The sequence below is a fragment of the Ranitomeya imitator genome, chromosome 6 (genome assembly GCF_032444005.1).
Source record: "Ranitomeya imitator isolate aRanImi1 chromosome 6, aRanImi1.pri, whole genome shotgun sequence".
Classification (NCBI taxonomy): domain Eukaryota; kingdom Metazoa; phylum Chordata; class Amphibia; order Anura; family Dendrobatidae; genus Ranitomeya; species Ranitomeya imitator.
Window position 1 is genome coordinate 50266314 of NC_091287.1, and position 16880 is coordinate 50283193.

Consider the following 16880-nt stretch of genomic DNA (forward strand, 5'->3'; position numbering starts at 1 on the left):
AGCGCGGGCCAACAGACCCTCCTCTCGGATGGAGCGCGGACCTCAGGACCCTCATCTCGGATGGAGCGTGGGCCAGCGGACCCTCATCTCGGATGGAGCGTGGGCCAGTGGACCCTCGTCTCGGACGGAGCGCGGGCCAACGAACCCTCGACTCAGCTGCAGCGCGGACCTCTGGACCCTTATCTTGAATGGAGTGCGGGCCAACGGATCCTCGTTTTGGATGGATAGCGGGTCAGCGGACCCTCATCTCAGATGGAGCGCAGGACACAGGACCCTAGTCTCAGATGGAGCGCGGGCCAGTGGACCCTCATCTCAGATGGAGCGCAAGCCAGCGGACCCTCATCTCGAATGGAGCGCAAGCCAGCGGACCCTCATCTCGAATGGAGCGCAAGCCAGCGGACCCTCATTTCGGATGGAGCGCGGACCTCCGGACCCTTATCTCGGATGGATGTAAAGAAGCTGCGGAGACACCATCACGTGTTTCTCGACGCAAGCAGTGAATAGCCAGGCCTTTCCCCGGGAAGGAACAACCACGGGAAGGGCAGCATCCTATGAAGGAAAGCCATCTATGCCAAGCATGGTATCCATCCACAGACAGCTGTTTCGGGGTTTTTGCCCCTCATCAGTGTGGAGTAGGAATCTGGCTATTAGGAGCAGTGCCTGGTAAAAAGGCTATAAAGGCACAGATGATTGGCCTCGGGGAGACCAAAACATCCAACACCGCGGAGACACTATCACGTGTTTCTCAACGCAGTGATTCCAGAACACTGCCCCCATCCCTTATGGGAAATATGCACATGCCCAGCAACATAGTATATTGCACAGCCCACGTAGTATATAGCACAGGCCACGGAGTATATAGCACAGGCCACGGAGTATAGTGCAGAGCCCACGTAGTATGTAGCACAGCCCGCAGAGTATATTGCCCAGCGACGTAGTATATACCACTGGCCACGGAGTATATTGCACAGCCACATAGTATATACTCACCTTCCATCCGCAGCTGTCACTGCCGCATGTCCTGCGCTGTTTCCTGCTGTCGCGGCTGCCATCAATGGCCGCGGCCGTCATCACTGACCGCGGCCACTAATTTTGTCCCCGGCTTTTGGCCGCGGTAGGCCCAACAGCACCCATGGTCCCGGTGACTCCGCCCCCTTTGCAGCCCTTCTGTTCGGGCCTGTACGGAGTGGGCGGGGACTCGCTCTGCATACTACTTCCTGGCCTCCCCTGCCCTTTTGTCTACGCCCACTGGCTGGCCACGACCAATGAATATCCGCGACAGACAGAAAGACGGAAGTGACCCTTAGACAATTATATAGTAGACCAGAACAACCACTGTTTTCTTAAAATTCAGAAAAACAAATCATTAAAATGAATTTCCTGCACTTTTTTTTAATCTTAGATCTGTGGAAATTCTAATATTGGATGAAGCGCGGGCCAGTGGCCCCTCGTCTCGGATGGAGCGCGGGCCAACAGACCCTCCTCTCGGATGGAGCGCGGACCTCAGGACCCTCATCTCGGATGGAGCGTGGGCCAGCGGACCCTCATCTCGGATGGAGCGTGGGCCAGTGGACCCTCATCTCGGACGGAGCGCGGGCCAACGAACCCTCGACTCAGCTGCAGCGCGGACCTCTGGACCCTTATCTTGAATGGAGTGCGGGCCAACGGATCCTCGTTTTGGATGGATAGCGGGTCAGCGGACCCTCATCTCAGATGGAGCGCGGGACACAGGACCCTAGTCTCAGATGGAGCGTGGGCCAGTGGACCCTCATCTCGGATGGAGCGCGGGCCAGCGGACCCTCATCTCGAATGGAGCGCAAGCCAGCGGACCCTCATCTCGGATGGAGCACGGACCTCCGGACCCTTATTTCGGATGGAGCGCGGACCTCCGGACCCTTATCTCGGATGGAGCGCGGGCCAGCGGACCCTTATCTCGGATGGAGCGCGGGCCAGCGGACCCTTATCTCGGATGGAGCGCGGGCCAGCGGACCCTTATCTCGGATGGAGCGCGGACCTCCGGACCCTTATCTCGGATGGAGCGCGGGCCAGCGGACCCTTATCTCGGATGGAGCGCGGGCCAGCGGACCCTTATCTCGGATGGAGCGCGGGCCAGCAGACCCTCATCTCGGATGGAGCGCGGGCCAGCGGACCCTTATCTCGGATGGAGCGCGGACCTCCGGACCCTTATCTCGGATGGAGCGCGGGCCAGCGGACCCTTATCTCGGATGGAGTGTGGGCCAGCGGACCCTTATCTCGGATGGAGCGTGGGCCAGCGGACCCTCATTTCGGATGGAGCGCGGACCTCCGGACCCTTATCTCGGATGGAGCGCGGGCCAGCGGACCCTTATCTCGGATGGAGCGCAGGCCAGCGGACCCTCATCTCGGATGGAGCGCGGGCCAGCGGACCCTTATCTCGGATGGAGCGCGGACCTCCGGACCCTTATCTCGGATGGAGCGCGGACCTCCGGACCCTTATCTCGGATGGAGCGCGGACCTCCGGACCCTTATCTCGGATGGAGCGCGGGCCAGCGGACCCTTATCTCGGATGGAGCGTGGGCCAGCGGACCCTTATCTCGGATGGAGCGTGGGCCAGCGGACCCTCATTTCGGATGGAGCGCGGACCTCCGGACCCTTATCTCGGATGGAGCGCGGGCCAGCGGACCCTTATCTCGGATGGAGCGCAGGCCAGCGGACCCTCATCTCGGATGGAGCGCGGGCCAGCGGACCCTTATCTCGGATGGAGCGCGGACCTCCGGACCCTTATCTCGGATGGAGCGCGGACCTCCGGACCCTTATCTCGGATGGAGCGCGGGCCAGTGGACCCTCATATCGGATGGAGCGCGGACCTCCGGACCCTTATCTCGGATGGAGCGCGGACCTCCGGACCCTTATCTCGGAAGGAGCGCGGGCCAGCGGACCCTTATCTCGGATGGAGCGCGGACCTCCGGACCCTTATCTCGGATGGAGCGCGGACCTCCGGACCCTTATCTCGGATGGAGCGCGGACCTCCGGACCCTTATCTCGGATGGAGCGCGGGCCAGTGGACCCTCATCTCGGATGGAGCGCAGGCCAACGGACCCTCATCTCGGATGGAGCGCGGGCCAGCGGACCCTTATCTCGGATGGAGCGCGGGCCAGTGGACCCTCATATCGGATGGAGCGCGGACCTCCGGACCCTTATCTCGGATGGAGCGCGGACCTCCGGACCCTCATCTCGGATGGAGCGCAGGCCAGCGGACCCTTATCTCGGATGGAGCGCGGGCCAGTGGACCCTCATATCGGATGGAGCGCGGACCTCCGGACCCTTATCTCGGATGGAGCGCGGACCTCCGGACCCTTATCTCGGATGGAGCGCAGGCCAGCGGACCCTCATATCGGATGGAGCGCGGACCTCCGGACCCTTATCTCGGATGGAGCGCGGACCTCCGGACCCTTATCTCGGATGGAGCGCGGACCTCCGGACCCTTATCTCGGATGGAGCGCGGACCTCCGGACCCTTATCTCGGATGGAGCGCGGACCTCCGGACCCTTATCTCGGATGGAGCGCAGGCCAGCGGACCCTCATATCGGATGGAGCGCGGACCTCCGGACCCTTATCTCGGATGGAGCGCGGACCTCCGGACCCTTATCTCGGATGGAGCGCGGGCCAGCGGACCCTCATATCGGATGGAGCGCGGACCTCCGGACCCTTATCTCGGATGGAGCGCGGACCTCCGGACCCTTATCTCGGATGGAGCGCGGACCTCCGGACCCTTATCTCGGATGGAGCGCGGGCCAGCGGACCCTTATCTCGGATGGAGCGCGGACCTCCGGACCCTTATCTCGGATGGAGCGCGGGCCAGCGGACCCTCATATCGGATGGAGCGCGGACCTCCGGACCCTTATCTCGGATGGAGCGCGGACCTCCGGACCCTTATCTCGGATGGAGCGCGGACCTCCGGACCCTTATCTCGGATGGAGCGCGGACCTCCGGACCCTTATCTCGGATGGAGCGCGGACCTCCGGACCCTTATCTCGGATGGAGCGCAGGCCAGCGGACCCTCATATCGGATGGAGCGCGGACCTCCGGACCCTTATCTCGGATGGAGCGCGGACCTCCGGACCCTTATCTCGGATGGAGCGCGGGCCAGCGGACCCTCATATCGGATGGAGCGCGGACCTCCGGACCCTTATCTCGGATGGAGCGCGGACCTCCGGACCCTTATCTCGGATGGAGCGCGGACCTCCGGACCCTTATCTCGGATGGAGCGCGGGCCAGCGGACCCTTATCTCGGATGGAGCGCGGACCTCCGGACCCTTATCTCGGATGGAGCGCGGACCTCCGGACCCTTATCTCGGATGGAGCGCGGACCTCCGGACCCTTATCTCGGATGGAGCGCGGACCTCCGGACCCTTATCTCGGATGGAGCGCGGGCCAGCGGACCCTCATATCGGATGGAGCGCGGACCTCCGGACCCTTATCTCGGATGGAGCGCGGACCTCCGGACCCTTATCTCGGATGGAGCGCGGACCTCCGGACCCTTATCTCGGATGGAGCGCGGACCTCCGGACCCTTATCTCGGATGGAGCGCAGGCCAGCGGACCCTCATATCGGATGGAGCGCGGACCTCCGGACCCTTATCTCGGATGGAGCGCGGACCTCCGGACCCTTATCTCGGATGGAGCGCGGGCCAGCGGACCCTCATATCGGATGGAGCGCGGACCTCCGGACCCTTATCTCGGATGGAGCGCAGACCTCCGGACCCTTATCTCGGATGGAGCGTGGGCCAGCGGACCCTCATATCGGATGGAGCGCGGACCTCCGGACCCTTATCTCGGATGGAGCGCGGGCCAGCGGACCCTCATATCGGATGGAGCGCGGACCTCCGGACCCTTATCTCGGATGGAGCGCGGACCTCCGGACCCTTATCTCGGATGGAGCGCGGACCTCCGGACCCTTATCTCGGATGGAGCGCAGGCCAACGGACCCTCATATCGGATGGAGTGCGGACCTCCGGACCCTTATCTCGGATGGAGCGCGGACCTCCGGACCCTTATCTCGGATGGAGCGCGGGCCAGCGGACCCTCATATCGGATGGAGCGCGGACCTCCGGACCCTTATCTCGGATGGAGCGCGGACCTCCGGACCCTTATCTCGGATGGAGCGCGGACCTCCGGACCCTTATCTCGGATGGAGCGCGGGCCAGCGGACCCTTATCTCGGATGGAGCGCGGACCTCCGGACCCTTATCTCGGATGGAGCGCGGACCTCCGGACCCTTATCTCGGATGGAGCGCGGACCTCCGGACCCTTATCTCGGATGGAGCGCGGACCTCCGGACCCTTATCTCGGATGGAGCGCGGACCTCCGGACCCTTATCTCGGATGGAGCGCGGACCTCCGGACCCTTATCTCGGATGGAGCGCGGGCCAGCGGACCCTCATATCGGATGGAGCGCGGACCTCCGGACCCTTATCTCGGATGGAGCGCGGACCAGCGGACCCTTATCTCGGATGGAGCGCGGACCTCCGGACCCTTATCTCGGATGGAGCGCGGACCTCCGGACCCTTATCTCGGATGGAGCGCGGGCCAGCGGACCCTCATATCGGATGGAGCGCGGACCAGCGGACCCTTATCTCGGATGGAGCGCGGACCAGCGGACCCTTATCTCGGATGGAGCGCGGACCTCCGGACCCTTATCTCGGATGGAGCGCGGGCCAGTGGACCCTCATATCGGATGGAGCGCGGACCTCCGGACCCTTATCTCGGATGGAGCGCGGACCTCCGGACCCTTATCTCGGATGGAGCGCGGACCTCCGGACCCTTATCTCGGATGGAGCGCGGGCCAGTGGACCCTCATATCGGATGGAGCGCGGACCTCCGGACCCTTATCTCGGATGGAGCGCGGACCAGCGGACCCTTATCTCGGATGGAGCGCGGACCTCCGGACCCTTATCTCGGATGGAGCGCGGACCTCCGGACCCTTATCTCGGATGGAGCGCGGGCCAGCGGACCCTCATATCGGATGGAGCGCGGACCAGCGGACCCTTATCTCGGATGGAGCGCGGACCAGCGGACCCTTATCTCGGATGGAGCGCGGACCTCCGGACCCTTATCTCGGATGGAGCGCGGGCCAGTGGACCCTCATATCGGATGGAGCGCGGACCTCCGGACCCTTATCTCGGATGGAGCGCGGACCTCCGGACCCTTATCTCGGATGGAGCGCGGACCTCCGGACCCTTATCTCGGATGGAGCGCGGGCCAGTGGACCCTCATATCGGATGGAGCGCGGACCTCCGGACCCTTATCTCGGATGGAGCGCGGACCTCCGGACCCTCATTTAAGAGCAATGGCCTTCGGACCCCTTTAATAAGCGAATCACGTTCTGGGAGCTTCATGTCTGTTCACTGGAGAATATAAAGTTGTGAAACTTTCCCCTTTGCTTCCTCTGCTTGCTGTCAGTGAATGTAAACACTCCGGTCACTTCCGGTAAGCTGCTTATTACAGGGTTTCCTGCGCTGTGCAGCGTACACCGCACATACAGCACCGGCCATGGGAGAAGGAATCTTACGCTGCGGAGAGAAGCAGGAAGTTGTACAATGTGGGGACGGTGATGACAGAGGACGCCGCCCGCGGAGCAGACTGAGTACCTGGAGCCGCCGCGGTGCCCGCACTGACCTCCCGCGCATGATGCATAGCAGACCCCTCCTCCACCGCACGCAGGTGAGCTACATCCTACAGGGTGCAGGACCTGTGGTGACGTCAGAATCATGTGACCAGAGACGTGCGGGGAGGAGTCAGGCTCGACTGTGCTGCTGTAGTCGTGCGAGGCGTGTGGTCACGTGAGCGGAAACACGGGACGTCATCACGTGCGAGTCACACCGGAGCTCAGTGTCTGTATATATATATATATATATAATGTATTGTGCACTGCAGAAGTGTGTGTGCACTGCAGAGCTGTGTGTGTGTAATGTGTGCACTGAACAGCTGTGTGTGTAATGTGTGCACTGAACAGCTGTGTGTGTAATGTGTGCACTGCAATGCTGTGTGTGTGTGAAATGTGCACTGCAGAGCTGCGTGTGTGTAATGTGTGCACTGCACAGCTGTGTGTGTAATGTGTGCACTGCAATGCTGTGTGTGTGTGAAATGTGCACTGCAGAGCTGTGTGTGTGAAATGTGTGCACTGCAGAGCTGTGTGTGTGTGTGTGTGTGTGAAATGTGTGCACTGCAGAGCTGTGTGTGTGTAATGTGTGCACTGCAATGCTGTGTGTGTGTGTAATGTGTGCACTGCAATGCTGTGTGTGTGTGTGTGTGTAATGTGTGCACTGCAGAGCTGTGTGTGTGTGTGAAATGTGTGCACTGCAATGCTGTGTGTGTGTGTGTAATGTGTGCACTGCAGAGCTGTGTGTGTGTGTGTGTGTGTGAAATGTGCACTGCAGAGCTGTGTGTGTGAAATGTGTGCACTGCAGAGCTGTGTGTGTGTGTGTGAAATGTGTGCACTGCAGAGCTGTGTGTGTGTGTGAAATGTGTGCACTGCAGAGCTGTGTGTGTGTGTGTAATGTGTGCACTGCAGAGCTGTGTGTGTGAAATGTGTGCACTGCAGAGCTGTGTGTGTGAAATGTGTGCACTGCAGAGCTGTGTTTGTAATGTGTGCACTGCAGAGCTGTGTGTGTGTGAAATGTGTGCACTGCAGAGCTGTGTGTGTGTGTGAAATGTGTGCACTGCAGAGCTGTGTTTGTAATGTGTGCACTGCAGAGCTGTGTGTGTGTGTGTGTGAAATGTGTGCACTGCAATGCTGTGTGTGTAATGTGTGCACCGCAGAGTGGCATGTAAAAGTTTTGGCACCCCTGGTCAAAATTAATGTTATTGTGAGCAGTTAAGCTGAAGATGAAACGATCTCTAAGGCTATATTCACACTTAGCGGTTTTTACCGCGGAACCGCCGCGATTTTGATGCTGCGGGTCCGCAGCAGTTTCCATAGCGTTTACAGTAACATGTAAACCCTATGGAAACCGCAAACCGCTGTGCACATGCTGCGGGAAAAACCGCGCGGGAACGCAGCGGTTTACAACCCGCAGCATGTCACTTCTTTGTGCAGAATCGCAGCGATTCTGCACCCATAGGAATACATTGAACCGCTTACTTCCCGCATGGGGCTGTGCCCACGTTGCGGGAAGTAAGCGGATAATGTGCGGGTGATACCCGGGGTGGAGGAGAGGAGACTCTCCTCCAGGCCCTGGGAACCATATTTGGGGTTAAAAAATAAAAAATCTGGTTATACTCACCCTCTGATGTCCGGAGCTCCTGGGCGCTGCACGCGGCTGTCCGGTCAGAGTTGCTGTGCGACCAGGACCTGCGGTGACGTCGCGGTCACATGACCGTGACGTCACGAAGGGTCCTTCTCCCACAGCATCTTAGGAACCGGACCGCCGGGTGCAGCGCCCAGGAGATCCGGATATCAAAGGGTGAGTATAACCAATTTTTATTATTTTTAACATTACTATTGATGCTGCATATTGCTGCATATGCAGCATCAATAGTATAGGCGGAAACCCGCAGCGGAAAACGCGGAACAAACCGCGATAAATCTGCAGGGAGAACCGCAGTTGTTTTGCCCTGCAGATTTATCAAATCCGCTGCGGGAGAACCCGCAGGGACCCGACGCAAGGTGTGAACATAGCCTAAGGCTATGTGCACACGTAGGAAATGTGGTGCAGAATTTTCTGCACTAAATCTGCATCTGCAGATTTGATGCAGTTTCTATGCAGTTTCTGTGCAGTTTCTGTGCAGTTTCTGTGCAGTTTCTGTGCAGTTTCTGTGCAGTTTCTGCGCAGTTTCTGCGCAGTTTCTGCGCAGTTTCTGTTCAGATTCTGTTCAGATTCTATGCAGTTTCTGTGCAGTACAATGTAAATCAATGAGAAAAGAAAAAAGCTGTGCACATGGTGCAGAAAAATCTGCGCAGAAACGCTGCAGAACTGCACAAAAGAAGCGACGTTCCCTTCTTTGAAATCTGCAGCGTTTCTGCGCAGATTTTTCTGCACCATGTGCACAGCTTTTTTCTTTTCTCATTGATTTACATTGTACTGTAATCACAGTGCAGTTCTGCAGCGTTTCTGCAGTTCTGCACCAATTCTGCACTAAATCTGCATCGTGTGCACATACCCTAAAAGGCCTAAAGTTAAATATGACAAATTTACTTTGTGTCTTAGGCAAATATCTATTTATATTTTCATCTTTTACATTTTAAAAATTGCAAAATTGAAAATGGGACAATGCAACAGTTTGGGCACCCTTGGAGATTTGTGAGCTCAGAAAACTTTGACCAAGGTATCGGACCTTAATTGACTAGTTATGGCTTGTTCACTGTCATCGTTAGGAAAGGTGAGATGATGGAAATTTCCCAGCTTTATAAACACACAGCCTCCTCTAACCTTGTGCCAAAAAAACAGCAGTCATGGGTTCTTCTAAGCAGCTGCCTAGCACTCTGAAAATGGTGGAGGCCCACAAAGCAGGAGAAGGCTATAAGAAGACAGCAAAGCGGTTACAAGTTGCCCTTTCCTCAGTTTGTAATGTAATTAAGAAATGGCAGTCAACAGGAACAGTGGAGGTCAAGATAAGGTCCGGAAGACCAAGTTACATTTCAGTGAGAGCTGCTTGAAGGATTGCTAGAGAGTTGTGATGAGCGAGTATACTCATTGCTCAGGTTTTCCCCGAGTATTTGTTATTGCTCGGAGATTTAATTTTCATTGCCTCAGCCTGCATGATTTACGGCTGCTACACAGCTTGAATACATGTGAGGAATGCCTGTTTGTTAGGGAATTCCTACATGTATTCAGCCTGTCCAGCAGCCGTAAATCATGCAGCTGAGGCGATGAAAACTAAATCTCCGATCAATAACAAATACTCGGAGATCACCTGAGCGTGCTCGGGAAAACACGAGCAACGAGTATATTCACTCATCACTACTAGAGGCAAATCAGAACCCCTGCTTGACTGCAAAAGACCTTCAGAAAGATTTAGCAGACTCTGGAGTTGTGGTACATTGTTCTAGTGTTCAGAGACACCTGTACAAATCTGGTCTTCATCGACGAGTCATCAGAAGAAAACCTCTTCTCTCCTGCATTCTCACCATAAAATTCCACGTCAAAATCATGCAAAAGAACATCTAAACAAGCCTGAGGCATTTTGGAAACAAGTCATGTGGACCGATGAGGTTAAAGTAGAACTCTTTGGCCACAGTGATCATCAGGCATGTGTGGAGGAAAAAGGGCACAAAATTTCAGGAAAAGAACATCTCGCCAACCATTAAACGGGGGTGGATCAATTATGCCTTGAGGTTGTGTTGCAGCCAATGGCACTGGGAACATTTCATGGCTAGAGGGAAGAATGGATTCAATGAAATGCCAACAAATTCTGGATGCAAACATAACACATCTGTAAAAAAAAGCTGAAGATGAAAAGAGGATGGCTTCTACTAATGGATAATGATACTAAACACATGTCAAAATCCACTATAGACAACCTCAAAAGGCACAAGCTGAAGGTTTTACAATGGCCCTCACAGTCCCCTGACCTAAGCTTCATTGAAAATCTGTGAGTAGATCTCAAAATGGCAGTGCATGCAAGACGACCTAGGAACCTCACAAAACTGGAGGAATTTTCCAAGGAAGAATGGAAGAAAATCCCTCAAACAAGAATTGAAAGACTCTTGTCTGGCCACAAAAAGCATTTACAAGCTGTGATGCATTCAAAAAGTGGTGCTACTAGGTACTAACCCTACAGGGTGCCCAAACTTTTGCATACAAACGAATTGTGTCATCTTTAAGGTTAGGCCTTTTAGAGATCATTTAATCTTCAACTTGCTTAGCTGTTCACAATAACAGTAATTTTGACCAGGGGTGCCCAAACTACATGCCACAGTATGTGTGCAATGTATGTCCTACAGAGTGGTGTGTGTAATGTGTGGGCTGCAGAGCTTTGTGTGAAATATGTGCGCTGCAAAGCTGTGTGTGTGTGTGTGTGTGTGTGTGTATAATGTGCCCTGAAGATCCCTATGTGTGTGCAATGTGCTGCAAATCCATGTGAGTGTTTAATGTGCATCTGGCAGATTTGTGTGAGCATATTATGTGCACCCGGCAGATCCGTGTGTGTAACGTACACGCCACAGAGCTGTGTGTGTGTAGTATGTTTAGTGCGGAGCCTTGCGAGTGTAGTGTGTTTGCGCGGTTCTGTGTGTTGCATGTATGGCAGGTGTCTTCTCCTTCAGTCCTGTATGGTTCCCAGTTCTTGCAGTGACCAGAGCACGTCTCGGGCGTCCATGTGTAGATCCATTTTCATTTTCCTCCTCTCTCGAGCTTCCATGTGTAGATCCATTTACATTTTCCTCCTCTCTCGAGCTGCCATGTGTAGATCCATTTGTGTCTTCCTCCTCTCGTGTGTGTTCGTGCATAGATCCATTTGCGTCTTCCTCTTGCGGGCGTCCATGTGTAGATCCGCTGGCGTCTTCCTCCTCTCGCGGGCGTCCGTGCGTAGATCTATTTACGTCTTCCTGCTCTTGCGGGCGTCCATGCATAGATCCATTTGCATCTTCCTCTTGCGGGCATCCATGCGTAGGTCCGTTTGCGTCTTCCTCTTGCGGGCGTCTGTGCATAGATCTATTTGCGTCTTCCTCCTCTCTTGGACATCCGTGCATAGATCCGTTTGCGTCTTCCTCCTCTCTCGAGTGTCCATGCGTAGGTCCGTTTGCATCTTCTTCTCTCGAGCGTCCATGCGTAGGTCCATTTGCGTCTTCTTCTTTCGAGCGTCCATGTGTAGGTCCGTTTGCATCTTCTCTCGAGCGTCCGTGCGTAGGTCCATTTGCATCTTCTTCTCTCGAGCGTCCGTGCATAGGTCCGTTTGCGTCTTCTCTCGAGCGTCCGTGCGTAGGTCCGTTTGCGTCTTCTCTCGAGCGTCTGTACATAGGTCCGTTTGCATCTTCTCTCGAGCGCCCGTGCATAGGTCCGTTTGCGTCTTCTCTCGAGCGTTCGTGCTCTAGGTCCGTTTGGTCCGTTTGCGTCTTCTCTCGAGCGTCCGTGCGTAGGTCCGTTTGCGTCTTCTCTCGAGCGTCCATGCGTAGGTCCATTTGCGTCTTCTCTCGAGCGTTCGTGCTCTAGGTCCGTTTGGTCCGTTTGCGTCTTCTCTCGAGCGTCCATGCGTAGGTCCGTTTGCGTCTTCTCTCGAGCATCCGTGTGTAGGTCCGTTTGCGTCTTCTTCTTTCGAGTGTCCGTACGTAGGTCCGTTTGCATCTTCTTTCGAGCATCCGTGCGTAGGTCCGTTTGCGTCTTCTCTCGAGCGTCCGTGCGTAGGTCCGTTTGCGTCTTCTTCTCTTGAGCGTCCGTGCGTAGGTCCGTTTGCGTCTTCTTCTCTTGAGCGTCCGTGCGTAGGTCCGTTTGCGTCTTCTCTTGAGCGTCCGTACGTAGGTCCGTTTGCGTCTTCTCTCGAGCGTCCATGTGTAGGTCCGTTTGCGTCTTCTCTCGAGTGTCCGTGCGTAGGTCCCTTTGCGTCTTCTCTCGAGCGTCCGTGCTAGGGTCCCTTTGCGTCTTCTTCTCTCTGGAGCTGTGAGGTTCCCTTCATGTGCTGCCTGTAGGATGATGGTGGTGATGTTCCGTACTGCATGTACTGTGTTAACAGTGCAGGCCATGTAAATACACAAGCTCCTTCCACAAATTATTAGTTTGAGTGTGCAGATTTATACAACCACATTATTTTACTTCTTTATTTTTCTGTTTCCTCACAAAATGATTTCCATCTGTATAGTGAGTAATGCAATGGAGGATCAGTGAATTTTTCCCACCACGCGATGCAGCACTCAGCCCATCTGTAACCTTGTGTGGTGTGCCCTAAAAGTGTCACCCTTTCACAGTGTCATGTTTAAAGGCCATGTAAATCTTTGTACAAAATTATTCATTTAATAGTTGCTTCCTAAATGCAAAGTTAAGCAACTTGCTGAATAGTTTCCAATAAACTTTTCTGCCATGTTGCTGCTGTAGAATCTGTAAACGCTTTACCTAGCTCATTGCCTTTGCAGAAATTCTAGAAATCTGTCAGTGCTCCTGGGTCTGACAGCTCTGTTCTCCTCGTCCCTTCTCTCCATAGTGTTAGGAAGAAGAAGGGAGTTGTACACAGATCCCACAAGGTGGAGAGGGGAGAAAGTATCGCAGAGAGAGTAAAGAAAACAAGCTATAGACAAGGAGGAAAGTACATACAGAGGAAATTAAAGCTGTGCAGATGCATGAAAGCAAGTGTGTACACAGCTGCCCCTTGGAGACACACACAGCTCACATCCAGCCTATATTACTGAGAGAGACGCTCCCACAAGAGAAAACATGAATGACAATTCCAAGCTGAAACTTAATGCAATTTTTTTTTTAACTAAAAGCTACTAACATGTAGAAATCTTTTTTGTTTCATGGCCTTTAAAATCTTTTACCTCTTGATTACAACCCATCCTACTACTAGAGTTTGAGTAGAGAACACATGGTTTTATGTTTTAGTTTGTGCAACTGTTTGCAATAGATATTATTTGAAACCCCATAACTCAGTAATGGAAATGTTCCGCATACATTAGGCCGTGGAGTGTATTCTAGATAGAACTACGAGTCTCCACATATTTTCCCATTTTAAGCAGCTGTTGAAGTGCAGTGGGTCTCTGGGCAGATGTTCCCACACTCCAGTCCACGTCACTGGGTTTCTGTATTTGGCTTGGAACAGATGCACGGTCTGGAAATGCTGAATCCCAGGGGAAAGGTTTATAGTGTTACTTATACAGACTTATATAGTGCATCATTCTGCCTGTAGATTAATAAAGACTGATTGGCAGGATAGGAAAGTGTAATTAGGTGACATACTTATTAAAATAGCATAAAGAAGCCGTAGACAACTGCTTTCACGTTTGTCACTTTAGACCCACACCTCCAGATTGTAAGCCCTGGCGAACAGAACATTTGGGGGCTGAGTCATCATTGTTTTTATGCCTTTTCTTTTTCTGAAGTAAAACTGGTAACTTTTATATCCGTGCCTTATTCGTTATTTAATTTGCACCTTATTTAAAGGGAGTATGTGACCAAGTTTTTGCTACCTTATCTGACAGCAGCATGGTGTAGGGGCACTAACCCTGATTCCAGCGATATGTCACTTATCGGGCTGGTTCCTTTAGTTTTCTCTTTTGTAGATGTATCAGTTCTCTGACTGCTGAGCTCTGTATAACTCCGCCTATAACACTGATTGGCAGCTTTTTGTGTACACTGTGCATAGGCAGAAATTTGCCAATCAGTGGTGGTTGTGAGGTTATACGGAGCTTATGAATATGGAGGACTACGTGGAATTAGGTTTACTGCTCCTTAGTGATAAAATCTCAAGAATAGACATGATTTGGGTTATCCAGATGCTGTTGCGTAATTTATCATTTGAAACGTTTTGAAATTTCATAAAATTTACCCACAGTTGTACTCCAAGACCCAAGCAGAATACAAAATCTAATTTTTCTTTGCACATTTGAAGACTACCGTACAACATTTTAAAGCTTATTGAAAGGATGGTGTGATTTTTTACTTAAAAATAAAAAAAAACAAAAATAAGCATGTTGTAATCAAATTACAGGCTGATCCAACTTCAATGGAAATGCCTCATGACAAGGAAAAGATTCTCAGTATTGTGTGTGGCCTCCACGTGCCTGTATGACCTCCCTGCAACGCCTGGCCATGCTCCTGATGAGGCGGCGGATGATCTCCTGAGGGATCTCCTCCCAGACCTGGACTAAAGCATCCGCCAACTCTTGGACAGTCTGTGGTGCATCGTGACGTTGGTGGATGGTGCGAGACATGATGTCCCAGATGTGTTCAATCGGATTTAGGTCTGGGGAACGGGTGGGCCAGTCCATAGCTACAATGCCTTCATCTTGCAGGAACTGCTGACACACTCCAGCCACATGAGGTCTGGCATTGTCCTGCACAGGGATTCCTTCTTCAGGCAGGTTTACAAGTAATGGCATGGCTGTGATTGGCCGGACAGTTAATAATAATTTAAAAAAAAACAACGGGGGCAATCCTCTTCGTTTTCAAAACAAGATAATGGAAAATAGCTGGGGTTGGTATTTTTAGACTGGGAAGAAGCCAATATCCATGGAGCTTCCAAGCCTATGAATATCTGCCAGCAGCTGTCTGATTTGCCTTAGCTTGTTATTAATAACCAGCTAAGGCAAAGTAGATAGCTGCAGGCTGATATTAATAGGCTGGTAAAGGGCCAGACTCCCCAGCAGTCAAAAAATAATAAAGACACACAGAAAAGTGCGCAGTATGCTTTACCCAACTGTGGGCAAAGCCGAAAAGCAGAAGTGCACACACGCGTGAAACCATTTGACGGTGCAGGCACAATATCTCACAGCGATCTACGTCATCCACGTCAAGGACTGTGTGCAGCAGCCGAGGAGAGGGGTGAAGTGAGTGAACTGAAGCCACGCCCATCGGACCGGACGGACCCTATCACATACATTGCGGGAGAAATATAAATCATAAAAATATAAATCAGCTATGCATTCCCTAAAGACATAAGTATTTAGGGAATGCATAGCTGACACTGAATAAAATTATATTTTTAGCTGGTAGGACAGAAAAGTGACAGGTTCCCTTTAAGATACAGTAATATAATCAATATGACCTTAAAGTGCAGACTCAGCTTTAATTTGAGGGTATTCACATCCTAATTGGAGTAATGGTTTAGGAATTATAGCTCTTTAATATATAGCTGCCTCTTTTTAAAGGGACCAAAAGTAATTGGACATTTATCTTAAAATTTCTTTAATGGGCTACTCCCTCTTTAATCCATCATGAAGTAAGCAGGTAAAAGGTCTGGAGCAGATCCCAGGTCTGGCATTTACATTTGGATGCTGTTGCTATGAACCCACAACATGCGGTCAAAGGAGCTCTTTGCGAAAGAGGAACAGACCATCATTAGGCTGAATGAAGGGAAGAAATCTATCTTCAGATTTCAGAAATGCTTCCAAATCAACAGTTTGGTACAGTCTTCAGGAAAAAAAGCACGCTGGTGAGTTTAGGAACTCAAAAAGGCCTGGACATCCATGGAAGACAACATGGTGAAGAAACACAACTTCAGAAAATCCACCCAAGTGAAGAACCTTCTCCAGAAGAAGGCTTGAAGCGGCGAAGGCAGTGTGATGGCTTGAGCATGCATGGCTTCCACTGGCACTGGGTCACTAGTGTGTATTGATCATGTGGCTGAAGACAGAAGCAGCCGGATGAGATCTGAAGTGTACAGGGCCATACTTTCTGCTCAAATTCAACCAAATGCAGCAAGGGTGATTGGACGACGCTTCACAGGACAGATGGACAATGACCCAAAACACACTTGAAAAGCAACACAGGAATTTAAGGCAAAGAGGTGAAATATTCTGCAATGCCGAGTCATCACTAGATCTAAACCCCATCGAGCATGTAGGTCTCATGTTTAACCCCTTCAACCCCTGGCCATTTTCCTTTTTTTAATTTTCACTTTTTCCATCTCTTCGAAGAACCATAACTTTTTTATATTTACATCAATATTAGTTGTATGAAAGCTTTTTTTTTTTTTTTTGCAGAACGAGTTGCACTTTTGAACGGAACCATTGATTTTCATATAGTGTATTGGAAAATCGGGGAAAAAATTTCCAAGTGCTATGAAAAGGCAAAAAAGGGCAATTACACAGTTGTTTTTTTGAGGGGATTTTATTCACCATTTTCTCTATATGGTAAAACTGACCTGGCAATATGATTCCCCAGATCAATACGAGTACGCAGATACCAAACATGTATAGATTACTTTTCATTTAAGTGGTGAAAAAAATCTGAAATTTGTACAAAAAAAGTGTTTGC

At 52.3% G+C, this 16880-nt stretch overlaps 1 protein-coding gene across 1 annotated transcript in view; it reads right to left on the reverse strand.

Annotated features, from left to right (window-relative positions):
* ZNF438 (zinc finger protein 438) overlaps positions 1-6730 on the reverse strand; it is a 22305-nt gene extending 15575 nt beyond the window's left edge. The window contains exon 1 of the mRNA XM_069729643.1: positions 6627-6730. Coding sequence (XP_069585744.1) covers positions 6627-6672 — 46 coding nt within the window. The 5' untranslated portion in view covers positions 6673-6730. The remainder of the gene's footprint in view (positions 1-6626) is intronic.
* Between the last annotated feature and the right edge of the window lie 10150 nt (positions 6731-16880).